Source organism: Paramormyrops kingsleyae, chromosome 17 (assembly GCF_048594095.1).
Source record: "Paramormyrops kingsleyae isolate MSU_618 chromosome 17, PKINGS_0.4, whole genome shotgun sequence".
NCBI lineage: Eukaryota > Metazoa > Chordata > Actinopteri > Osteoglossiformes > Mormyridae > Paramormyrops > Paramormyrops kingsleyae.
In genome coordinates this window covers 20773057-20800219 of record NC_132813.1, presented here as the reverse complement: position 1 = coordinate 20800219, position 27163 = coordinate 20773057, and the positions used below count along the sequence as shown (strand labels likewise).

General features: G+C 47.6%; 1 protein-coding gene across 1 annotated transcript in view; it reads right to left on the bottom strand.

The window, feature by feature from the left end:
- The window catches only part of LOC111851261 (microtubule-associated tumor suppressor candidate 2-like), a 34604-nt gene extending 9927 nt beyond the window's left edge, over positions 1 to 24677 (bottom strand). Inside the window, exons 1-7 of the mRNA XM_072701632.1 lie at positions 24609 to 24677; positions 14792 to 17057; positions 13710 to 13956; positions 13157 to 13351; positions 4609 to 4764; positions 3121 to 3225; positions 355 to 578 (exon numbers count right to left, since the gene is read on the bottom strand). Of these exons, the coding sequence (XP_072557733.1) occupies positions 355 to 578; positions 3121 to 3225; positions 4609 to 4764; positions 13157 to 13351; positions 13710 to 13956; positions 14792 to 16786 (2922 nt within the window). The 5' untranslated portion in view covers positions 16787 to 17057; positions 24609 to 24677. The remainder of the gene's footprint in view (positions 1 to 354; positions 579 to 3120; positions 3226 to 4608; positions 4765 to 13156; positions 13352 to 13709; positions 13957 to 14791; positions 17058 to 24608) is intronic.
- Positions 24678 to 27163: the final 2486 nt, after the last annotated feature.

Sequence of the window (27163 nt, the reverse complement as noted above, 5' to 3'; positions counted from 1 at the left end):
TCTGTTTGCCCCCACCCCCCCCACCCCACTCCTTCACTGAGCAGACGCATTTCTTCTTTAATTGTTTTATTTTAGTTATCGCCGTTCACAAATCAATGGATTTTCTCATTCAAAATTCCCTGAACCTAAATTTTATAGTAGAGAAATATTATTGCATAGAGAATCTGAAGCATGACAGTGATCAGTGACCTGCAGCCATGCCACGGAGATCTGGACATCTGTGATGCTTCAACTTCCCCCCAGCACTCTGTGACAAATTTATCCCTGGTCACATATGTCACCCCCCTCCCCCCCCCCGCCGACTCAATCTGACCTGCGGGTGAAACGTGCCCTAATTTTATACCCGTGCCGTACCATGCGGTGGAAATGCATCGTGGCTATGGCGAAGGCGTCCAGGCCCAAGGTGGCGCTGGCCAGCTCCGCCCGCAGGCCCTGCAGTTGATGCGCCTGCTCCTGGCAGCGGCCTCGCAGGTGCAGCAGCTGCCGCTCACTGTCGGGGACGCCGCGCCGCGGGGAGCCCGTGGGGGTGCAGGAGACGCCCGCTCGGCCGCCAGAAGCTGGCCTCTGCCGCGTGTGCACTGGAAGGGCAGGAGGAGAAAGATGAGGAGTAGAGGAAGAGGAGGAGGCGAAGAGGAGGAGAGAAAGAGGAGGAAGAGAAGTAGGAAGACGAGGAAGAGAAGGAAGGAAGAGGAGAAGAGGAAGAGGAGGAAGACGAGGTAGAAATGGAGGAGGGGTGGAAGAGGAGGGAAGGTAAAATACAGATTAGTTTACACTAAACTCTAACGCAAGTTCTTATTTTGTGACAAGTTGCACAACTAAAAAAATTCTTTTGGTAACTGATATGTTAATAACAATCGCATAATAATCCAAGCAGTCTGAAAATGGAACAATCCCACGAATAACTAACGTTTTTGTAATTGAGATGCTACCAGTAATATGAGCTGGGGAGGCGAGTGCAGCTATGCAGCTGAGATTCAGTATAACGAGGATCTCAAGGCGTCGACTGCTCTGGGACTGAATGTCCAAATGATTATTTTTTTTTTATTATTGACCAACATCTAACATCTTGACCTTTAACCCTGGACCTTCCCCGAAGACTTGATTGGATGCCACCTGTCCTGTGTCCCCCTGGCTGCTCAAGTATGAGAATGTCGTCGATGGCAGAGGACAAAGAATGTCCTACCCCCCCCAAGCCAAACTTGATAACTAACCAGGATAAACATCGGTGACCTGTCTCTGCTGAAACTAATGACTTGTGTCTTATTTCCTGAGGAACTGGAATCTTGCGTAGTTGCGCTAAAAGCAGATTTACTGAGAGGGCAGATCTGAAGGTCACATGTGTGCAAACTGAATAAAGAACAGGCCTACTGCTGCTTAATATTCATGCAATTTCCATTTGAATTGCAAATCACATTCAGTAATTGATTTTAAACTCAGCAGCAAATGAACAATTAAGGGAAATAAAGTGGGAACATGGCTGGCATCCTGTCCAGGATAAGCGGGAGGAAGATGGATGGATGGAGGGAGAGTAGGAGCACAGTGAAAATGTGTGTGGTAGGTACAGCAGTGTTTAAGGCTCTGGAACCGAAACCAAAGTACTGCTGGATAATATCTGCATGATGTAAAAGTACAGGTGAATTCCTCTGCATGAACCCACATGCTAAACAGCTTGTCTAAAGTTAACTGACTAATCTCTCATTTGACAGCGGGAAAATGAGTGTGACAAAGCCATTGCAGTGTGCAGCGTCCTATACAGCCGCCTCTGGGTCCTGGTGCCTAATTCTCCTGGATCTAGCTGACCCGGCGGAGTGTACGCGAGCACGGCCATGTGGACCTGCTCCCAGCGCTCGCAGACTTATTTCTGCATCCTTCCTCTTACTTCCTCCTTTGAGGATTGACTGAAAGCGGATCCTGATTGTGGAAGTGCTAATCCAGTGTGCGGGGGGTGGTTTGGGCACCCTCCTGACCGCCTTACCACCCGCACTGTGACACATTCGTGCTTTTTGGGAATGACTTTGCCATTATTCCTCATGCTTAAATTAAACTGCTATAATCATTATCTCTCCAGTTGTTCATCTTACACCAGTCCTTACGAAATCTCGTCTCAGTTCTGAATCAAAGGACTACAGGCCTGTCTCTAATCTTCCTTTTAATTCCAAGATATTATGCTCTGAATCATTTCAATGCGGGTTCTGCCCTTCTTATAGTACTGAAACAGCACTTCATAAGGTTGTTAACAATCTTCTCTGTGTTAACCCTGGTGCTTTAAACACCACAGTAGCTCTGCTTTTGACACCATGCATCACAATATTCTTCTGTCCCATTTGTCGGGTATTATTATGATTTCAGTTCTGTCTCACTGCTTCATCTCTATTTAAAAACATAGATCAGACTATGCTAGTCAGGCGTGGCGTCCCACAGGGCTCCCTCCTCGGCCCCTTACTGTTCACTATCTACAGTACATGCTTCTTCTCGATAACCTTATCAAGAGATAACTCATCATTATGCTGATGATATACTGCACTCAATGTCTGTATCGGTTGTTTTAAATTGACCTCATTTAATTTTGTTTTATTTTATTTAAAATTATTATTTGCTTTGTTTTGCTTAAACTGTTTTTGAAACATTTTCTTGTTTTTGCTAAATTCTTGTAAAGTGACCTTGACCTCTGGAAAGGCGCTATATAAATATAAATACTAATTGTTGCTCTTGCTATTATTTTACTGAAATGTACTACATCCATCCATCCATCCATCACCAAAAATTATTTATCCCGTGCACAGGGGAGAACATCCAGACAAAGTGGAGAACACAAAAACTCCACACGCACAGGAAATGTAGAATGTTAAAAGTAATTTAATAATGCAGGAATATAGGTCTTCCTGGTGGGTTGAACATACCCCCGTCCTATATAATGAATCAAACTGCCCTCTGGGGTACCCACAATTCGGCTGGTTCTGTTTTTAACCTCACAAAGTTCCCAGACACGGTCTGGCGCCGTCTGAACTACCGGTGGATGCACAAGCTTGCTGTCTCCATGACAACAGCGAGCAGAGCGCAGATCGCAGGTTTGACGACTCGCGGAGATGGGCGCGCTCCGGTGGGGGTGAGGGGACTCACCTGGGGACTGCGTCTTGGGCGGCACGGCGGCAAAGCGCTTTGGGGACGACACCAGGGGGCGGCCTCCACCCCCAGTTAGGTCCTTCTGCGCCTCCTTCCTGCAGGCTGGGAGACATGCATTACCGTGTCAGACTGTCTCCCCCATCAGGCAAGGAATAAATCAATAAATCAATCTGCTGGAGTCACTGCTAAGATGACAGCGTATAAAATGGCAGAGAATCAAACACACAACATCAAGCGTAACACAAACACACAACAATCTACCTAACTCATATACATAAAAAAACATGAGCAATATTAAAATAATAGCTAAAGTATCTATCAAAACATTTACATATAGCCATTTATCATGCTCAAATTCTATGTGAGAAACGCCTAAAGAAGCAGCCTAAATATAGACCAAAAGCCTGTATATAAAGAGTGAGTAAGAGGGTTTGTACAGTGGGCCATTGGGCTGTGTAATAACAGCAATGGATGCATCAGACACCTTGTACCTCTGTGCCGTAACAGGCAGAAATCTTCTGCTCTTGGGTTCCCTGTCATGTAAGCTACTTATTAGATGAAATCACGCGTAACTGGCTCTAATTTTCCATCATTTCCCACGTTATGACCAAACATTTACAAAGAGGAGCATCCCCTTCCATTAGGGACGCCAGTGCAGCCTTCATTTTAGTGACACCTACATTTCGCTCGTGATTAATTGCTGTCACTGGACTGCATGCAAATGAGAAGCTTATTAACGTGCACGCTCATTAATATTCAACCTATCGGCTCAATGTAACAAGTTGCCTTTTGTTTCTCAGGATGCTCATTCCCTTCTGCACTTGGCCGGTGGGGCAGTTCACTTCACACATGCCTCGCATTCTTCACGCGGCTCAGCTGCCTACAGCACAGATAAGTGCATAGCAAAGAAGACGAGTTAGTCCTGCTCTGACAGCCGTCTTCATCTGCTTTGCCACCCGAAACCGTGGCCAGCATATTTCCGGGATCCCGTCTGTGGCAGGCGGCAAACACGGACAGCTCCTCGCACTTTTCAAGCATCGCGTGGAGGTGATGGATTAGTAGCGGCCCACCCAGCCTCCCGGTTTGGGAGGGGGTGGGGGGTATAGTGAACTTTGAAGGGGGGGAGGGGTGACCTTGAGGTGTCAGATTTCTGCATGTGACAGCCACATCTACCACTCATGCATCTAAGTCCAACTGAAAGGGTGTCTCAATACTGTGCATTTACTGACAATTTAGATAAACACATTATATAATACTACAGAGCTGCTGCTGGGGGGGATAATTAAAGGTGAGCACACTATATTACCCATTTTTAAACTTTTATATATTCTACATACCATCACAGAAGAAAATGAGACACAGAGATCAACTCCAAATTATCTTTGAATATAACAAATGTTAAAATGCAAAAGTAAACAAACCATGTAAATATACCATTAAATATGTAACCTGCATCTAAGTGAATTAACCAAAGCTTAGACTCACAGAGGGGGGAGCCACGTGGTGGGGGCAGCAGAGAGCGGCGGGGAGGAATGGGGGCGCCGGGGGGGTGCGGGCTACTGCGACCCGGGGCCTGCGGCTGGGCCTCACCAGGGGCGGGTGTCCTAGGGAGGGAGGGGTCATCACTGCCACTGCTGAGACCTGCAAAGAGGAGCAAGGTGACCATACACCATCACAGAACAGGGATATACATTGTCACAGAGCTGGGATATACCCAGTGTATATATACCACACACCGTCACAGAACAGGGATATACCCAGTGTATATATACCACACACCATCACAGAACAGGGATATACCCTGTGTATATATACCACACACCGTCACAGAACAGGGATATACCCAGTGTATATATACCACACACCATCACAGAACAGGAATATACCCTGTGTACATATACCACACACCGTCACAGAACAGGGATATACCCAGTGTATATATACCACACACCGTCACAGAACAGGGATATACCCAGTGTATATATACCACACACCGTCACAGAACAGGGATACACCCAGTGTATATATACCACACATCGTCACAAAGCTGGGATATACCCTGTGTATATATACACCACACACACCCGTCACATACAGCTGGGATATACCCCCCTGTCACAGAGCTGGGATATACCCAGTGTATATATACCATACACACTGTCACATAGAGCAGGGATATATCCAATGTATACAGTATATACACCACACACCGGCACAGAGCTGGGATATACCCAGTGTATATATACACCATATACACTGTTACATACAGCTGGGATATACCCTGCATATATATACACCACACACAGTAACATACACCTGGAATATACACCAAGTACATAACCCTCCCCGTCCATTCATTACTATGGGAAGAACCCTAATCCCAACTATGACAACCTTAAGCTCTACCCAGCCCTAACCTTAACCATAAGTAACCAAACATGATAGAAGACTTTTGGCATTTTTAATTTTTTGATTGCAGTCACAGATTTTTATAAAGGTTTACACACATAGTAGCAGAATTTAATGTACACTTTGTTCGACATATTAATGACCATGAGCCATATGAAAGACACAAGCACTGCAGAGGCAGATTGGGCTGCCCTTCCCGGGCCGATGGCCACGTCGCGGCCGGGGTTCAAGGCTCCGGTGGCACTCGGTCACCTGAGCTGCGCAGGAAAGCAGGATCCCCTTCATCAAGGAGACGAGCTGTCCAACCTTCCTGCCATCCGCGGGAGCCTTTCGCCCCATGAGAGGTGGAACGCAAATAATTCCCATTTTGCTGGGGAATACCAGGGAGTGTATTTAAATGGCCATCCCAGAGACTGTGACTTGATGCACTTGCAAGATGGGAAAATTGATTTTTATTGCGGCAGGAAAGAAATGATGGAGAAATCTGAGCCGGTCTCATCAACACATTAGTGGGTATTAAATGACCACAATAATGCACCCAAGTCAACAGACATTAAATGGCTGTGCTGATACTCATAGATATATATCGCTGCACGTCTCTCCACATAGGTCTCACTTGGCACCAACAAAATTAAACATCCTTTGGATAATAAAAAAAGAAAGACTAAAATAAAGCTTTAAAAATAAACGAGAGCAAGACATATTTTCTTATGAAGTGCAGCCCAACCAAAAATGGGTTGTGAGCGATGAGATGGTGCATATAAGAATGCTGGCGGGGGGGGGGGCGGGGCTTTAAGTGATGCGGGGGTAGGAAAGGCGGATCCACACACCCACGCGCAAGTGTTTACAGACACTAGCATACACATGTACACACACACTATAGTCTCCCCCCTCGCTCATTTTTTATTTATAGTGTATTCATTTATATACGTACTGTACACACACATATACACCCTCTCGTGCTTTTTATACGGTGTGGAAAGCAGGGCTAGTCTATCTCATCAGATAGTGACGGGTGATGGCGGTCTGCTCATGCAATTAAAAACAATCAAAATAAATTAATAATTTGAAGAACCATTTTCGGGGGATTCTGGAACGAGAAAATGGAGGACATTCAGGCCATAGAGTATGTCAGTCTCTGATCGAAAGATTCGAAAACGGAGTCAAATTTTTCCCTTTTGCGTCTCGGTTAAGGAATAAGATACAACGTCAGGCCTCCAGAGCCTGAAATGGCCCATCCATTATTCATAGGGCTGTGCAGCGCCATTCTGGCTGCTCTGCTGCAAGGGCAGCACAGGACGGGGCTGGAAAGCCCTGCTTTGCCCACAGCACTGATCATTTCACCAAGGAAGGTCAGTGTTTCCCTGTTTCCGTTTCACCAGCTGTGATTTTCGACCGCGAAACAGTAAAGCCCCCCAGATCGGAGGTGACTGGGTCAGATCGCTTAAGCCTGGTGAGTCATTGGTGGCTGCCAATTCCACAGCGACAAACACATATACACACACACACACACACACATACAGTATGCTGAGTAAACATATCTTTATGGGGACCGCACATTTATTTCTATAGGAAAAATGTGACAAACTTAACCCCTACCCAGCCCTAACCATAACTATAAGTAACCAAGCAAAATACAACAATTTTTTTGTTTTTTCATTGCAGTCACAGATTTTTATTAAATTGAGTTTTCCCTTATAGGGACCAGGAAAATGGGTATTCATCACGTTGTGGGGACATTGTGTCCCCATAAGGTAAGGTATACCCACTTACACACCCACACACACACACACACACACACACACACAGGTTTGTAATTATATCTTTGTGGAGACTCTCTATTCATTTCTATGGGAAAAACCCGAAAAACGTCCCCATAAGGTAAAAAATTACAGGTTATCATCACCTTAGGGGGAAATCTGGTCCCCATAATGCAATAATTACAAAAATGCATGCACACACTTGGATGCATGTGCACATGCAGCCCCAAACATGCACACCCACTCGCAAAGATATGTGTGACTTCTGCTAGCACAGAATTCCCCGCGGCCGCAGCTGGGAGCAGGGATTACCTGAGGATTAATCACCTGACTCAACAGTGGAGTGTGTCCACAGAAGCTCCACAGCGAGATGCCAGCTGCCAGCGCTCTCGCTCGGCATTCCACACCCTCACCCATCTCCCAGCACCGCCAAAGTACCAATATGTGCAAGAGCACCATCTCTGCTCTCCTCTGCCCACTTCCACTCCTCAGCGTTTGATATTCAGCCAGCTGAACTCTTCCTGCCAGGTTTTCGGGTCTTTAAGAAACTGGGTGACCAGCACCTGGTCCTGTTCGCCATGACTGAAGACTGATGCCTCTGTTCTGATACATTACCAGCGTAACAAACCGTGACGCGGCGGCTTAAAGGGGCAGCGTCACGCCTGTTGAGGCACGAGGACACAAAGGCAGCGGCGGTGACGATGCACACTTACATCGGTGAAGCTCCCTCCTCGCACTGGTACACACTCGCTGGTAGACCACGGTGATCAGGGGCACAAAATAGCCCAGCAGCGTGTACATGGGGGGGGGGGGGGCGGGGGGCAGCGTTGTCACCTTAGCGTAGGAGTGCAGTCTGTGGGCCAGCAGACCGGAGCCCCTGGCAAATTACTCTTGGGTGGGGGGTCCTGGTCCAGCTGTGCTGTAGTCCGTTTCAGGGGAATGAAAGTGCCCCAGGAGCAGACAGGTGTCTCCTGGAGTCCTGAATGTGGACACACGGCCCCCCCTGTCACCGGCAGGTCGCCCACGCGGCTTCGGAGCGGAGACGACGGGAAGGTGGTGCGCTCCCCCTGAGCCCGGAGCCCTCTCTCCCCTGACGCGTGCCCCCCAGGCCGCATTTATTAATAGGAGGGGTGCAGCCACTGTGGGACAGGGATGCACTGGGGAGACAACAGCTGTCTGTCCGTCTGCCTGGGGGAGGAGAGCTGATTGGCTGTAACGCGGGACATGACTCCCCAGCCACAAAAACAGGCCCGTCTGCGTGTGTGAGCTGGAGCGAGGCCGTAAAAGCCACAGGCCAGTGAAAGGCGTGACCCGGACCCCCAGCTGTCCGGGGGGGCAAGTGGCGTGACCCCCGGGTGAGTGGGGGTCAGCTTTAGCCCCAGGTCTACCCCCTGACCATCCTCTTGGTAAATTCACAATAACATGGTGTGACTGATGTTTCGCATGAGTTAAGCTATGGCTACGTTACATTAAAGTTACGCTAATCTATGTCAACAGAAAGAACACAGTCAAAGCTTGATGTAGCACATGTATATTTATGTATGTAGCACCCGAGTGAAAAGAAAATCAGGCAGACAAAAGTGGTTTTAATACCCAGAATTTTACTTTTTATTTGCTGCAGGATGAGGGAAAATTAGAGAAATGGAGATGAAACGAGAAGACAGACGGTGGAATAAATAGGTGAGCATAGGGGTCAGTCTAAACGGGAAGCTCAGTGCCGAGTCAGCACCGACCGGCCGTGTTCCCGGAGGCTGGAGGGAGCCAGACGAGGAGAGGGGGGAACGAGGGCAGGGAATCAGTCTCACGGAGGAGGACGAACCCAGAATAAAGGGAGGTTATATCCCGCAGGCCGAGGGGGACAGTCTGGGGACAATTTTAGTTACATGTTAGTCCCTGACTGAAGAGAGCGCAGGTATAAACCTCCACACTGCGACAGCCGGGAAGCCGCTCCTGAGGGTGAAGCCGCTTTAGGATTGTGGATATATTTATATGCTCTAAATTTATAAGTTCCATTATTTATATGACTGCCCTGTAGTTACAGGGATCTTACTGAGATGGCAAATTCCCCCGGAATGAGGCGACGGGGGTGTGACATGGGAGCCTTTAAAGCCAGCAGGATGGCTTCGGGTGTCCCGGCTCTCCCGGAGCCCCTCCTCACAGCTTCTGCCTGCACCGCCATTGGACGAAAAAGGCCACGAGTGTAGGACAGAAGCCGGCAGGCGGACACACACCCAGGGCTCGTGAAGGGGTCGTGACTGAAAGGCTCCGCGCTCCCCAGCCCCCACCCTGGCGTTCGCTTGCCTCATTCCTGCCACTTTCCCCCGAGAATTGAACCAGGAAGCTGGAAGAGACCTGCGATCCCAGACACATGGTGCTGTCTGTCCCTGCATCCATTAGTTAGACCCGATTGCCTGTTGGTTCAATGAGGGGTTTACTGTGTCAGCTGATTTCCCTGATCTGTCCTGCTCTTCAAACTAGTGTTGAAAGTATGGTGTAAAGGAAAATCACTGACCGCACCAACTACAAGATACCTATTCAGTTTACTGCTTTTTACTGATTAAATTATACAGTACCTTCCTCAGCATCCATATGAATTTATGTTATTTACATTTGTTTACACTGCAATCAAATCAAGGATCCAATGGTGACGTGACTCTGCTGACCATGAGATCTGAACTAGAGACCTTCTGATCACAGGCACCAAGTCTTAACCTGCAGAGCCAGACACCTCCCCCATGAGGTCACCAGGGTCACCCAGCAGAGATTACCCTCAGATCTTTCCTAGATCACCCCAAAACAACTCAAACGCTGCCCGGGCCCTGCACCCGGCACCCAGCCCCCGGCACCCTGCACCCTACGCGGACCTGGGACCCGGTACCCAGCATTCGGCACCCTGCGCGGACCCGGCACCCTGCGCGGACCCGGGACCCGGTACCCAGCATCCGGCACCCTGCGCGGACCCGGCACCTGGCCCAATCTCATGCATCCAGTTAATTATCACAACATCCAGCAAATGACTCAACCAAAATGCTCCCGTTCCTGCAGAGGAATGCTCTCTCTCTTCTCTCTCTCTCTCTCTCTCTCTCTGACAACTGTGTTATACTCGGCTCGCGGACGTCAAGAGCAGAGACAGGAAGCTTGTTACGATAATCCCACTAACAAGATTTACCTACATAAACACTGCCCCAGTGACTGGTATCGTCTCCCCGTACCTGTTCCCGGGCTCCGTTTGCCAAGCAGTCATCTTAGAGCTAAGAAAAAATTTGCATATTGCACCATTTTTGAACATTTTCCTTAAACCAAAAGCATTATATGCAGTGTTTCCCCTACCATTATATTAGGGGGGCGCCCCGCTCCCCCAATGACACCTCCCGCCCCCCCTTGAGGGTCAAGTAAATTTTATTAAATTTTATTTTCTATATAGCGCCAGATCACAACAGAAGTCATTTAAGGTTACCTTTCCTATAGAACAGGTCTATACATTGTCCTTTTACTAAACAAACTAAATAGCCTTATGTTATTTATCTTATTTACACAACAGCTTGTCATTTTTGTCTCTACACGGTCGCGTGTTTACAATTCTCCTCTGCTGTCTGTATAATGCATGGAGGAGTTCCGCCCCGATGCGCGCGCACACACGTTCGCACACACACAGGTGAGCACACTCCCACCAGTGGACAGAGAGCACGCGTTGGAAAATATGTTTTTCATTTTTTGAACGTTCCCAGGGTGGTGAAGATGCCAATACTCACTCTCCTGCGAGTAGCAGACAGAGTAGCTCTCCTATTCCAGGTCCAAGAACAGAAAATTGTGGATAATTGTCATAAAAAGAAATGTTCTGATGTTTAGTTCAGTTGTTATATTGACTGCTGTCATTAAAAGAAACACATGAACACCATAAATCCTGATGGGACTAGCGGCCATTCGGGTTGGGTATGGATGTTGGGTGATCAGGTCCCGTTCTGTCACATTTGTACCTTCACAGTCAGCTCACTGGTGGTTGACCAGGGCTGCTGTGGAGAGCTGACCTGTCGGAAAGATGGCGTCCTATGATGGTGCCAAGTTGAAAAACACACGCCGGTGTGCTTCATTATACATCTGTTAGCAATGGGTGTGGCTTAACTAGGCAATTCCTCTAATCAATAGGTGTGTCCAATTTGGCCGTATAATGTATATATCTACACGATATCCGGATGCACATCTGGTGCGTCTTTATGGTGTGATCCACGGGACTCTGCAGCAGAGAGTGCTCTAGGTAGGACAAGTTGTACAGCTCAGCACATTTAAGATTAGTAGGACATTGATCGAGGACGCTGAGGATGATTTGGCAGAAAAACAGCTTCCCAGCAGCAATATGCACTGGTGTATGAGGCCGCCACTGGTCATGGCGTCTGCAGCACACACTCCAGTGAGCTCTGGAGTCTCATTTCATCTCTTCTACTCGTTGACCCTGATAAACTGTCATGGCTGACACTACTGACTCATAGCCCCACAGTGTGGGATTCAAATGGCACCCCAGCACTCTGTGTGTGTGTGTGTGTGTGTGTGTGTTATGCATATATTACATTATGGGAGCCAAACGTCCCCATAATGTAATAAAACCACCTTTTTCAATCCCCACAAGGGGAAACTCAATTACTCAATTTTACAAAATATGTGACTGCAGTAAAAAAAAAAAACTATAAATGCCAAAAGTCTTGTTTTTTATTTGGTTATGGTTAAGATTGTGGTTATGCCCATAGAAATGAATGGACAGTCCCCACAAAGATACGAATAGAAATGTGTGTGTATGTGCCCCGTGATGGACTGGCATCCCATCTAGGGTTTACCCTGCCCTCTGCCACCTGGGACAGACTCCACACATCCCCAGAAGTGGTGAGAAGGTGAACGTAAGTCTTTCTTTATGGTACCCAACATGCTTACTTAAAACTCCATTAAAAACAACACGAGACTGACTTATTTTGACTTTGGTTTGCTAATCAATGCAGTTTATGCCCAGGGGCCTGTTTCACGAAGCAGGATTACTTGCTTAGCCAGATAACTTGCCAGATTTAAGGTAGTCTGGGCTAAATAGACCTTATTTTCATCAACTTACATTTAGCCCAGACTACCTTAAATCTGGCAAGTTATCTGGCTAAGCAAGTAATCCTGCTTTGTGAAACAGGCCCCAGGACTTGTCTGGACATGCAGAAAATGCAGGAAACCAAGACAAAATGCTCTCATGTTTCATCCAATGCAGAGAATAGAAAGTAAGAAACACAAGAGGAGCCATAAATAAAACAGACCGCAGAACCCCCACGGACGTATATCCGCCACAATGTGCCACAAAGCCATGTAAGGGTCTAGGAAGATACCAACTGGCGCTCAGGGGGTGTCGTCCAGCTGCGGCACTGCAGCTCCTGCTCATTTAACCCCCCGTGGATCCTGCTATGGTTATACTTCGACATGCATCGATCCTGCTATTTCACGGATAACGAGACAATTTAAATACGAGCTCTACTGGCCGAATGTGAGTGGAGCCTTTTTTAAAATATTACACAACTCTGTGCATTTCATTACAGCTCTGGAGGGTAAACTGTGCTCCGGCACACGAAACCAAGTCAAAAACCATCAAGGGCGGCCAGCGAAATGCGATCAGGCATAAATTACATAAAAAATGTCTGCAGAGCTCAAACTCCGAGTGATACACACTTACAATTCAACCCGAATGAAGATACAGGGATTCGGATCATCTCATTGTTCTGCTGAGATGAAAAAAGTGCAGAGATCCCACAGGATCATAATGAAAGGTAGGCAGATGTGAGATGGTATCTCACACGGGCACATTTAGGCGTAATAACAACGGCATCGATAAGCGTACTCACGGTGGAAGGGGCGGTTGGGGTCATTCTGGGGGCCCTCGCTGGACACGGACGTCACGCTGGCACTACGGATGAAGCCGAAGGTGGCTACCCTCGCAGTGGGCAGGCGGGTGTAGCCGGGCAGACGCAGGCCTGACACCCCTGGCTGTGGGAGCAGGGACCTGGGGGCGGGTTCCGGGGGGGCTCGCCTCGGCTCACCTGGAGAGGCGGGTACATCGAGAACCATGACTTAAACTCTCTGCAAAAGAGGAGGCCTCACATCCATGGCTCTAAACCAGTGGCTCCCAATCCGGTCCTCAGGGACCCGCAGCACTCTGTGTTTTCTATTCCTCCTCAGTTTTAAGTCTTGAAGCAGACTGATAAACTCAAAACAACTTGTCTGTAACCATCTGGGACTAGTAATTAATCTCAGAGATATTCATGTCAGCCAAGGGAAGTGAGACGTGAAGATTGATAGGAAAATTTGAATCACAGACTTCTGTGCCTGATGGACGGGCTGAGGAAGCACTGTCGACCATCTCCATATTCCCATGTATTTTGTGAGATGTGTCCTCACCTGTGGCCTCCTGGTACCAGTGAGCCGGTGGACTGGCAGCCCGGGCAGGGTGGCCGAAGGGCAGGGCGGACCTCTGACCCGCTAAGAGCGTCCTGGTCTTGGCTGAGGGAAGCCTGGTGACAACACCCAGGCCCAGCTGAGGTCGCAGGGCCCTGGGGGAGCAGAGTCCTCCCACAGCCCTCTGCCGACCCCCGGCTGATGGGTCCTCGTACCCAGGACCCTCCGAGCTGCTTATGCCTTGGCTTCTCTAGAAGTGAAAGATAGATAAATAAATCAACAAGTCTGCAATGTGGGGATGTTAAGCCTGGAAGACACCAAGCCGATTTCCAGCCGAGCTGAGAGTCAGCGGCTGCCTGTCGGGCCGTTGTTGGTTCCCGTTGGTGCGGTTTAGGCTGATTAGCATGTTGACTTGGCCTCGCAGCTAGTTGGTGAAACTGAGCTCTCTGGTCGGGCTGCATGTCAGCTGTCGCCTCTGTAGGTGCAGGTTTATTTCTGAAGGCATTTTCACAATAAACGTGAGCCGATCGTCCGTCGGCCTTGGCACGAGTTTTATGCCGCCAGCTTGGTGTGTGCCCAGGTTTAGTCAAAGAAAAATATGCATGTGAAGGGACGCCCAATGAAGGGACGCCCAATGAAGGGACGCCCAATGAAGGGACGCCCAATGTTAGGGACGCCCAATGAAGGGACGCCCAATGAAGGGACGCCCAATGAAGGGACGCCCAATGTTAGGGAGTTCCTCTAAGTGGAAATTAATAATACATTTTTCCCTGGAGGGAGTAGTTACTGATATCTCAAAAACCAGCCTGATCCTTTATGGGATATGAGCACCACCATTTTACAAACCTTAGGGAATGTAACACGGCCCTGTCCAGTACAATAAACTGAAAACTCAACATGTTCATTCACATTTTCTCAAAAATAATGCACAGAATTCACTGTTTAGCTCCGTTTCATTCCCCTGCCGACACTTCAGTGTGTAAACACACGCAAGCACAGACTTATTCATACAAACACGTACACATTCAGCATTCACACTCTTCCCAAAATGACGCACTCTGTACCGTTCTCACAGCCCATCTTACCTCCCGCGAGTATTTCTCTGTGAGCTCTTCACAGAAACTCTCTGATTTCCCGGTCAGCCTCTGGGGCGCAGAGTGGCCGGGGGGTCGGACCCCAGACACCAGCAGGTCCGGGCTGTAGCAGCGGCTCTTGTCCACCTCCTGCCGGTGCTTGTCGTGGGGCAGGTTGCAGGGGCCGGACGATGCCGAAACCCTGCCAGGGGCGCCTGCTTTGGGCTCCCTGCTGGGCGAACTGCCAGCATGTGTGGTCAGCCTCGGGGGGGCGGTGGAGGCCTCATAGGGCACATCTGGGAGGTGTGGCTTTGCCTGTGGGCTCCGGCGGATGGAGGTGATGATCTTGGGCCGCACGTTCTTGGGTTTGGGTGGGTAGTTAGGCGGTGGGGAGCTTCCACTCCGCTTCTCTGGCTCGCGCCTTTCCTCTGGCCGGGCAGGGTGTTGAGGGATGGCCTTGGGGATGCCACTGGCGGAGCCCACCTTACTGGGAGGCTTTGGGCTGCCGCTGGACCGCCGCAGGTCATCCTGATGCTCCTGGGTCACAGCTCGGACACCAGCAGTCTTGGCCGGAGACGTCGGAAGCCTTCTCTGGGGAGAGCCAATAGGCTTGGGTGATGGTGGTGTTGTAGGGCGTGTGGGGCTTCCCCAGGGCCTCCTTGCCAGCTGGGCTTTCCTCTCCAGGCTTGGACTAATGATGCGTTTGTGTTCAAAAGAGCCCTGCTTCCTAAGGACTATGGAGTCAGAGGGCGGGGCTTGGGCAGCCGCTCTGATTGGCTGCCCCTTCTTCTGATTGCTGTTCATGTCAAAGGCTTCTTCGTCTCTGGAAATCCTGTCATTCATCTTCTGACTTGTCTTACACGACTCTGTTCTGGGATCAGGGCCATGGGCAATTCTAGGCTGGTCTCCACCAGAACTGTTAGGTGGGGGCAACTGTTCTTTGCTAAAAAGTGTATTTTCATTACAGTCTTTCACTGAGGACAAATCATCACTCGGCTTGAACTTATTCCCATTGATGTGTCCTTCTATCTGCCGAAGCTGCTCCTGATGTAGACTAACATCCAAATCAGCGGCGTCCATCGGCTCCTGTGTACATTCTTCCAAGGAATGAGTCGGCAGACTGGGTCTATTTTCAAAGGATGGACTTTTCTGCAAACTTAGACTAGTCTGTGCTTCCAGATTACATTCCTGTAATAAGACGGCCGAGTTCAGATTCACATCTACACACGTAGAGGTTTCTGAAGCTTCTCGACAAGAGTGTTCAGCTCGTCGGGGGCTTTTAGCATTCACTGGATTAGTAGGGATGGACTGGGAGGCCAAAGAGAGGTCTTCGCAGATGGTTTTATAAGGTTCAGTTGAAATGTGCTGGGACTCGTAAGTCTGCACCTCCCCAGTGCTGTCCAGGGCACTGGCAAAACTCCCCCCAAAAATGGACATTGTGGAAACACAGGACACAAAGATGTCATTTTCTGAACTGAAGTCAGCTGTACTTAGACACAAGGCTTTCCCTCTGCCCACCGAAGAGTGGGACACAGTAGATTCTGGGTCCAGAATGTTCCACGTGGCTGCTCGATCCTCTTCGCCATTGTGGTTCATCTCCTTGTCCATCACCTCCTCATTTTGATCGTAGGAGCCAAGCCTTTTCTCCGAGATGGACCCGTTTCCTATGACCTTCTCGGATTTGTGTTCCTCTTCTTCCAGGTAGGCCTCAAGCTCCAGACATTCCAGCATCTCGAACTCCTCCAGGTCGGGGTCGTCACACTGTGAGTCAGTCCCCCAGATGATGATCTTGTCCTGCTCGTCTCTTTGAGACACCAGTGGGGGGAGGGCGGCCAGATCTCTCATCTCGTTCATGTCCTTGGTCCCATTTTCATCTGCCCGGATTTGGTTGGCATTGGCATCTCCGTCAGGTACAAATAGGGTCTGTTTGTTGTCGTTCTTCATTCCGCCTTGGTGATCCTGGTAACTGGTACTGTGGGTGCTTTTTTGATCGCTCTCTAGGCTCATTGTTATGGACACAGCATTCACTGAAGCCTCAAGAAGCTCCACATCACTCTGGCGCCCATTAAATTTTGTCTCTGTTGTCTTGAACGTGTATGCTTTTGAAATCAAGGTATAAAATCGACCACAACATTATCTAACTGCAGGTATTTATGAGATGGTCCCTTTCACCAGCCTCATGACCCTATGATATCACTGCACAGAACTGTGGAATATAAGTAGAGGGAGCCTTGAACATGCAGTGAAGTATTTTCCATAATCTTCTTTACTGTTCAACCTGCAACAGAGAAGACGTCTTATATGAGAAACATCTTGTTATTATCCTGATTGCTGCAGTACCCTGATAGAGTAGAGGCACAATCAGGGGTGAAGAATAACACTTACAATTCAATGTGTAATCCATTAAGCATGGAAAAAATATCAGAATAACAGATTACTTGACTCTCAGACCAGTCACATTTTAAGTTCAGAGTATCGTTGCAAAAAACAGTGCCTTGTTTTCTTGTCTGCTGTTTCAAAACAGTTTCAAACGACTTTCAAAAGGCCCGTTCACTTTATATGCTATTGAGGTTTGTGTAAGAAACATTGAATGTCTGACTATGAAATGAAATCCTGGTTTGTTAACCACAGATAGTCCAAGAGTTACAACAAATCAATTGTCATTACAAACAGGAAATTTGTAATGGCCGCTTTTCTGCAGTCTAGATACACACAGCCCTTTTACACACCATGCTTTTTATGCAAAATCTTTTTACCCATTGGATTACATTCAAGGGCAGAGGAAATACGAGGAGCTTATTCTACCAAAATACAGCAGACAACCTTCATATTTACAATGAAATACAGAGATTACGCTTCTATGCAAACTGAAGTGAATTATTCCTGAAGCAAATTCAAGGCCGTTCATCAAATGTACAGCCTCTCGTAACCCTTGTGGGATTTAAGGCTTCAGCCACCAGCTGTATGGGCTACCAGCTGTATGGGCTACCAGCGCCACAGACGATTTATTTACTGTATTACTATCATGACACTACCAGGTTGGTATGCAGACACAGGTAACCATGTGCATATTAACTGGGAGTTTGAAGAAGCACAAATAAAACTGTCATTTGAGATCAAGCAGTTAGCAGCACTCACTGGATGTAAATATAGAGTTGCATGATGACTAACGGTCTAAAACAGTGTTTCCCAATCTGGTCCTTGAGGGCCCACAGACAGTCCATGTTTTTGCTCCCTCCCAGCTCCCAGCAAAAATCTGCACTGTCTGGCAGGGAGAGCTGAGGGAGTAAAAAACGTGGTGTCGGTGAGTCCTGGAGGAGCAGGTTGGGAAACACTGATCTAAGAGTTTGCTCTGTGCTGTGACTCATTTTGAATACAAGTAAAAAGTGTGCAACCACGACACCACCATTGTGAATGTAGGGGGAGGGGCAGCACTTGATTTATAGTAGATATTTTTTATACACACAGCGGCCCCCTAGATTGTGATTATGCAACAAGAAGAAAAACACCTCCTGTCATGAGAGGTTGTATTTTACTGGAATATGCTTGTGTGTGGCTGCATGGAGAAACCCCTGCTGGCACCTGCGTCCTCAGGCACAGACAAACTGTTAGCCTGCTAACTAGCAACCTGAGGCATGCCTAATTCATGGGTGTTGTAGTCCCGCTTTGCCTACAAATCCCAGGTTTTTCCACTAGGGGCAGCTTACCATGCAGGACTCAGCAGTTTCAGTGTTAAAGTCAATTTACCTCTATGAGTCAAACAAGGACCTGGTGTAGATATTCTTCCTGATCTCCCAGCAGGCTAAAGACTGTGAGTGACGGTTCATCCAGGGTGGGGTCCTGATGGAAACCCACCAAAGATCGACAGCATGCTGCAGTGCAGCTGCCATTTCCTGTCAGGCCTCCACTTCACATTGAGCAGGAAAAGCTCCTTGTCCTTCCTCTGCCCTTGAACGTAATCCAAAGAGGATGGGTAAAGAGCACGGCTGTGGACAAGGGAGGGGTCTGAGAGGCATCCTGCACTCAGACGGACCTTTGCAGTGACGAATAAGGTGGCAGATGTTTATCCTCAAAGCAAAATTACTGTAAGTAATTATTATTATTACTATGAAAGGGAGAGACTGATAGAAAAGGAGAGAATGGAGATCAGTCAGCTTTTATGCTGCCACGACAGCCTTTCATGTAGGCCTGCTCCTCTCAGAAGCGGACGAGGGGGCTGCACACGCACAGAGGGAGCCTGAAATCAGCACACTCAGCCACGTCAGGATACCAACATCACGTTACGGCCTGAGATGCGTCTGTCACAACCAAAGTGTGCGACTTTCTGAAAGAGCATTTTGAAGAATCTTTAATCATTTTCGTCCCCAACCTCAAACATGCCACCATTAATAGAGGAATACGATGATATGAGCACATCGAACTTGTCTTGAAAGCGAGGTTGAGCTTCAGATTAACAGCATTAAGCGTTCTGACGGTTTCTGGTCTCGGTTCGTTGTTCCCGCTATCTGTTCTGACGGCCCCACTTTGATTTGGGTGGGGGGGGGGAGACATAAAAATGTTCAGGCCACAGGTAAAATTAGGAATTAATATTAAGGCAGAGTGAATGAACCTACCTTTCATAGCCGTCAACAGCCATATCCGAAAACGATTATTCTAGACAATTGGCCAATTACGGCTAAGGGATCTGTGAGGGGGCGTGACTAACGCACCATGACAGGACTTCATTGGGCACATATGATCTGTCTTACTGATGCTGCCATCTTAAAATAAAAATGTGTCGTGACATCATGGATTATCCATGCTCACTGGTGAGCAACCCATGAGATGACACAGGCGGCTGCCTAGGGCACCATCTTCTGAGGGGCTGCCGACCTAGCCAGCCAGCTACACTGCGAGTATGACAGTGCCCCTCGGGCCCTCAGGTGTACAGCCAGCTACACTGCGAGTATGACAGTGCCCCTCGGGCCCTCAGGTGTACAGCCAGCTACACTGCGAGTATGACAGTGCCCCTCGGGCCCTCAGTTGTACAGCCAGCTACACTGCGAGTATGACAGTGCCCCTCGGGCCCTCAGGTGTACAGCCAGCTACACTGCGAGTATGACAGTGCCCCTCGGGCCCTCAGGTGTACAGCCAGCTACACTGCGAGTATGACAGTGCCCCTCGGGCCCTCAGGTGTACAGCCAGCTACACTGCGAGTATGACAGTGCCCCTCGGGCCCTCAGGTGTACAGCCAGCTACACTGCAAGTATGACAGTGCCCCTCGGGCCCTCAGGTGTACAGCCAGCTACACTGCGAGTATGACAGTGCCCCTCGGGCCCTCAGGTGTACAGCCAGCTACACTGCGAGTATGACAGTGCCCCTCGGGCCCTCAGTTGTACAGCCAGCTACACTGCGAGTATGACAGTGCCCCTCGGGCCCTCAGGTGTACAGCCAGCTACACTGCGAGTATGACAGTGCCCCTCGGGCCCTCAGGTGTACAGCCAGCTACACTGCGAGTATGACAGTGCCCCTCGGGCCCTCAGGTGTACAGCCAGCTACACTGCGAGTATGACAGTGCCCCTCGGGCCCTCAGGTGTACAGCCAGCTACACTGCGAGTATGACAGTGCCCCTCGGGCCCTCAGGTGTACAGCCAGCTACACTGCGAGTATGACAGTGCCCCTGGGTTCCTCAGGTGTACAGCCAGCTACACTGCGAGTATGTACTCATGCCCTCCATGTTGGTGGGGGGTGCCGCTTCTTAAGGAGGCTCGTCATGACGCTATCCTGGCTGAGCGGTTATGGAAAATGGATTTTAGGCATGGTCTTAACAGCTGGTAGGCAGCCAATACTCAAGTAGGATCACAAAGCAGAGACGAGGGCACCTTCACACTTAACTGGAATGTCACTGTTTAAGTGCTATTCAGCCACACTGGGGCTCAGTAGGTGGTGCTTATGCCCATCATACAGAGCAGTGGCAGGATTTGAACAACTATGGAGGTGGGAGGCAACAGGGCTGCTCACTGTGCCACCCTCTAGATTTGTAGTAAACCAAGACACTACCAAGACCAGAGGGTATTGAGACCAAGACAAGACCAAGACTAAGACCAAGACAGACCGAGTCAAGACAAAGACGAGATGAGACCAATACTGAGACTGAGACCGAAAAAAAAGACTCCCTTAACTTTTGTGTGGTGTTGAGGACTGACATGAAGGGTACTGACTGGTCCCAAAGTCATCTGACAAAACAGCTAACACCTCCAACAATTGTCTAAAGAATGGGAAATATGTAACTGATTTGAATTATACTTAATTTGTAGGTGATGTTAGATGTAATTGTAACATCAAATTGAAGATACACAATTATAAACTTAAAGTTGCATAATGTCCCTTTGTAGTAGTACTAGCCAAATGACACTGTATGATATCAACTTCCCTGAAATGGATTAGGCCTGTTAAGTCAACACAGCGTGATATGCAGATGTTATTTAAAAGTCAATGGTCACATTTATTTAGTCAAACAACACCATTTTAAGTAAAATACTGTAATCAAACAATATAAAGACATGCGCACACATCACAAGAATCAAATGCAAACTACAAATACTATATACCAATATAAACTGCACATCAAATTGTGCATTAATAAGAATAAGGACAAGTGCTTAAGAGATTCTGACATCTTGATGTCTGCAGTGGCATGTGATTACACATTTAACTAACGTTTAACTAGCGCTATACTTATTTTGCGCAAATAACGCAAATAAATTTTGATTGGATGCGCGCCGATGTCTGAATCACAACAAAATGCATGTATGTCATTGATTTGTTGCATTTGAAGGGCATGAAAGGCAAAATAATAATAATGTAGCATTATTGAACGTTACGTTGTGTGTCATGGATATTTTTTGCTCCAAATCTCCCGACCACTATGTTGATCTGAGATAGCAAGACGAAGACAGCGAGACCAAGACAAGACCGAGGGATCCGAGACCAAGACAAGACCAAGACCAAAGAACGTCGAGATTGTGACAAGACCAAGACCACGTAAAAGTGGTCTCGAGACATCCAACTCTACCATCCTCTGCTGAATTCCAGGCAAATAGGAAGCACCGTCCTTAACCAGACATGGCTTTATAATCCCGAACCATTGGCAGAGATGAGAAATCCATGGCCAATGACCTGACAATGCAGTGACACTAGTGGACAGCAGGGGGTGCAGTTTCACCACATGTGCCCTTGTTTGCCTCTCACAAAGCAGAGCACACAATAATGTTGTGACCCAGCAAGGAGAAATGCAAATTTTCATATTACACCAAAGACGGAATCATCGTAATGACTTCCCATAGTGATAGTACTAATTTACAGACAGCTCAACAGTCAAAAGAACACAAGTGAACAATAAAATTATATATAAATGTAAAATAATAATAACAATAGATACTTTATTAATCCTCATGGGAAGACACTCTTCCCACCTCACTCATCTAGCGCTCTGTAGGTGAGAACAAGCTGGCCACGAAGGGCAGCCACCCATAGCAGCACCCAGGGAGCTATCACAGACCCCATGCTGCTCTGCATCGTGATCTGCACCCTTTGATCGCGCTTCTGTGACACAGACAGCCCAGGCATGCTCCCCGCGCTCACTGACAGACCCTCACTGACAGACCCTCACTGACAGACCCTCACTGCCACCCAGACGCGTCCCCCTCCTCTCCTCTCCCTTTTTTCTCCTGCCTGAGTCAATGGAAGTTGCGACACCATCTTGACAAACAGTAAATAAGGGGAATCAGCCCCGTTAGTATAACCCATACCCAACCCTGCCCCCTCCCTGTAAGTGGGAGGATCCATCTGTATGTGTGTGTGTGTGGAATGTTGGACGACGGGACACAGTGTAGCACAACAAACTCAGACAGACAGACAGAGAGATAGACAGACACACACAAAGCCATGACAGGGATGTCAAATCACTTCACAGAAACGTGTCCCAGAGTGGTGATATGGGGGCGGCAAGGAGGGGGACGGGGGGGTGTAAAAGTACTTCATAAAAAATTAAAGGGCTGATTGAAAATGTCCTGCCCCCCACCCCACTGCTGTGTCCCACTGTGGGGGGGGGATTACCTGACACTCCCCCAGACAGAGAGCTCAGATGCACCGCTGGCCCATTAATACAGCTGTCCGTCAGTCATTAACAAGCCCCCCCCCCCCCCCCCAGCCGTTTCTATCATTAAAATTACACACAAAAGGCTGTTAAATAGGAACTGAGCGAAAATACAGCTAGCATACATGCTACTCCAGAACAATGGGAAACATAACGATTGCCTTAGGCTGTTGCATTACAATATATGCACGACATATGCTCAGGTTTATTAATTCAAGGAAATTAGCCAGGAATGCTGCCGCAGAGGATAGTTGTTTCCTGGGAATGAGTTGGACCAGGGAACAGGGTCAAATGACGCAAAGAAACAGCTGCAGGAAGCATGTCTCCTACTTTAGAGCCCGATTGCTGAACGTAACCTAACGACCCCTGACGAGCAGCGTGGGTCGAAGCGGACAGCCTTATGTCACGCCGGGAGCTAAGGAGTGCCCGTCAGCTGGAACGCGGCCTCACGCCATAGCTGTGACATTAGCATCGTAGCATGCCGGCTAACTGCTGCCGCTAATAGAAACACCGGAGCTGATAACGTGGAAGGAAGGTTCCGGAATGTCACTGGGGCATTAGAGGCACAGTGGCCAACTGGGCAAACCACCTCCTGCTAACAAAAGGGGCTAACTGCTAATTGCCAGTGTTTATGTGGGCATTCTTAGGTATAGACCAAACACACATCCTTGAATTCTATCTAAAAAGAATTAGGCTGGAGGGCACTGATGTTCCTCTGGCTTTGCTGCTTTGTGTGTAGCACATCAGCTCGTCCTTTATATCCCCGCCTCCGTGTTGTTGTTACACTGCCACCTGCAGTGGGTGTGACCAGATTAGCTCAGCCAATAGGATCACAGCTGTCACAAAGTCCCTCCCCTTTTCCCACACGGCTTCTGTATAGTCACATAACCCTTCCCCCCTGTGAGAAAATCTGGACGTGGGACACTGTGTTCAGGCTGGCATCAACGCCACTGTGCTGCAGTGTCTTCCAGGTCCCCGCGGGGCTGCGTTCAGGCGCGCGGAAGAGACCCGCGGGTGGGGGAAGCGGCTCTGCATCGCTGTTTGCCCTTGAGCCTCAGACTGCCTCTGCTGCCTCAGACATCGTGCGGCGCCTTTCTCAAGGCTGTCTCAGAGGAACGGTACCATTTAGGCTCTGGAAGATGTCTGAGTCAGCTTACAAGACACGCTCATGTACACAACACAACACACACAGAATCTATGAATATTGAAGAAAAAATATTCATAGGTTGTGACATCCATCTGCAGAAAATTTCACTCAAACACAATAAACAGATGTACAGAACACTTTAAACATCAACACAACTGAATACTAAGGCATTATTTACATGTTAATTTTCAGTTTTAATGTGCATTGCATTAGATTATTATTGTTGTACAGCATTAGGTAGCAAAATTAATCTGTTACAAATATCTGCCTCAAATGTCTCTGTGAAATCCATGCTGCAGAAACAGAACACAGTCCAAGGCTTCTACAAATACTCCTAGATTCATTTCCCCCTGAATTTCCACCTTTCTACTCCACTGACTTTATTCTTTACCTTCACCCCAGCTTCTGCCCAGGTTGCCAAACATCGATAATGGAAGCCCATCACATAACCTCTGGGTTTGTCTGCCTGAACACACACTCCAGGAATGATGGTTCTCCTTCCTCTGGAGGACTTACACCTTACACTCAAAGCAGGATGGTCTTACCCAGCAAACTGGATGAAGGACTTTGGTGACCTGACTCCACAATCTCCTCAATTCAGATTCTGCTTAATCTGCAGACACTCTGGTGGCAGAGTGATGAGGAGCGTGTCCTGGGAAATCATCAGATGACTGTCTGACAGCCTCACTTGAAAAGTCACGTCAGGAAGGTCGCGGTCTCAGAAAGGGGCCACTGATCTTCTCAGTCAAAGAGCACGAGATCCAGCATAGACGCTGCATTTGAACATTAAAATTAATATTATTAATTACGAATCAGCATTTTATTTAAGCTATTTAATATATTCAGGTATGTTAAATAAGGTAACAAATTTCCATTTATGTGAACTTTATTTTCACGTGTTTAGATGTGCCTGGCCAATAGTGTGAGCAAAGCAGAATATCGTTTTATGCTATTTTTTCCGTGCATTTAAGAGATGATGTGTTACATTTCCATTCATAACCGTAAAAGGATCTCCTGACTTTATTGAAAATAAGACTGAGGATGACAATTAATCCCTGTGGCTGAATGTTAGCCAGTTCATGCAAGTTACATTGTATTACACTGAATTGGGGTTCATTAAAAGCCAAAACGGTTAAAAATAACAACTGACACTTGGAAAAAAAAAAAATAAAGATTCAGTAGCACTCGAACCAGGACACTTATCTGTTACATATTAATTGTTAGAATGCTTCTAAGTGTCGCCAAGTGCTAATTTTAGCATACCACTGATAAGACATGAAGTCTATTACAGTAATCATTTTTTTAACTGCAATGTCTTACTACAGGACCAAATTTAGCAGGTGAGATTAGAGTAAATACAGTTTCCCTGTATTAACGCAACATCTAATCCTAACCTAACGTCTAACCTGCAGAATCCAACCAAGGTGAGGCCCTCATTAGACTGTACTGGTACAGATACCAGCGGCCAGTAAGGGGTCACCCATCATGTGATCTGTAAAGGCCACACATGATTTATAAAAGAGGAAGGACAGTGATTTGTGTGTGACAGAGTGAGTGACAGTGGCTTTGAGTCCTGCATTTGTATCCAACTATGGTACATAAACATGCAACACCTCACTGGCAGGGAAATGCAAGGCGGCTCATCCGTTTCCCCACGTAAAATGCACTGCCGGAAGAAATATCTACCTCTAACAAATCCCCCATGACATTCCCAAATATCCCCCTTTTCTCATTTAGGTAACATCCGCCAACCTGGCAACCCGAAGAGGCACTTAAATAGAATCACAAAGGAAAACGCACCCTACTAATTATCCATCACCAGTCCAGCAGTGTGAATCTGTACTAATTATTTCATATTACAAGAATCTGTGGCAAATTTAAGCAGTCAGTGTGAGGCCCAGTAATGGTTATTATTCACTGGCATTAATCAGTCTCTCATTCATTCATTTACTTGCTGTACATATGTAAATTACGCTCTTTGAAGTTAGAATCCCATTTTAATGGGACCCCTGACAAACTGCCAAGCTCAAGGTACCATTTTTGTGGCAAAGCGAAGTAAATAGTTTCCAATTAGAGTCAGTTTGTTGGTATTTTTCAGTGATGAGCGGCATATAAGGAGTTCACCTACAGAACAGTTGCTGAGATCGCAGCCGAGCATGCGTCAGGAAGAGAGCGACGTGCACTTTCAGCAGCCAGTGAACTTCCTGTTAATTTTACCGGTGATCCACTGGTCCAGAAAAAAGGCACAGAAAGTCATAAAACCTGGGGAGGCAGTAGCAGTAAGACCACCTGAAGCCCTGGGGTGTGTGTAGGACAGGCGGCCCCCTTTCTGCCCACAACTCCACGGCCAAATCGCGGTCCAGCTGCTAAAATGATAAGGAAAAAATTTAAGTCATGTGGGACGTGCATTTCAGACTTTTTAATGCCATTTAAGGCCTTACTTGTTGCTAATCTGACGTAACGTTTTTTCATGCTTTTTAAAGGCCCAGGGAAATTCTGGTATAAGGGAGGAAAGCAGGAGTCATTTATAAGCCACCTAGCTAAGCTCACTCAGTCCTATCAGCTTGTTTGTGTGAATGTTTACATTTCCGTCACTGCCTGGGACGACACGCACACTTTCTGCACTAACAGGGTCATACCCAAAGCAATCCAAAACGAGTTCTTTCCTTTCCATTCGTTTCTCCATTTGCAGTATTAGCTCAGTTAGCATAGCCTGGGAAGGCTAGCCTGCAGAGTCTGTGTCATTATATCCACTTTCTGAAGGCCGTGATTTTCTTCCCTACGATTCTATTTTATTCCTGCTGTACTAAACATTACAGCTTCAACTTAGTTCCCCCCTTTACAAACTGTCATTTTCATTTGTATTTCATTTAAGAATGATATGTTTTCACCATTAGGTTTCATTCTCGTGTTAATGATAATATCACTGTTTTGCTGCATGGTTTTACTGTATTAACACTCTGGTAGTTCAACCACAAATGAGGGACCGTTTCCAATCACTGTAAGCATAAATCACAGAAAGACCATCCAAGTTCACACTCCCAAAATAATCAAGAGGCCCTTGTTCACACATGTCAAATGAGTCAGCTCTGAATTCATG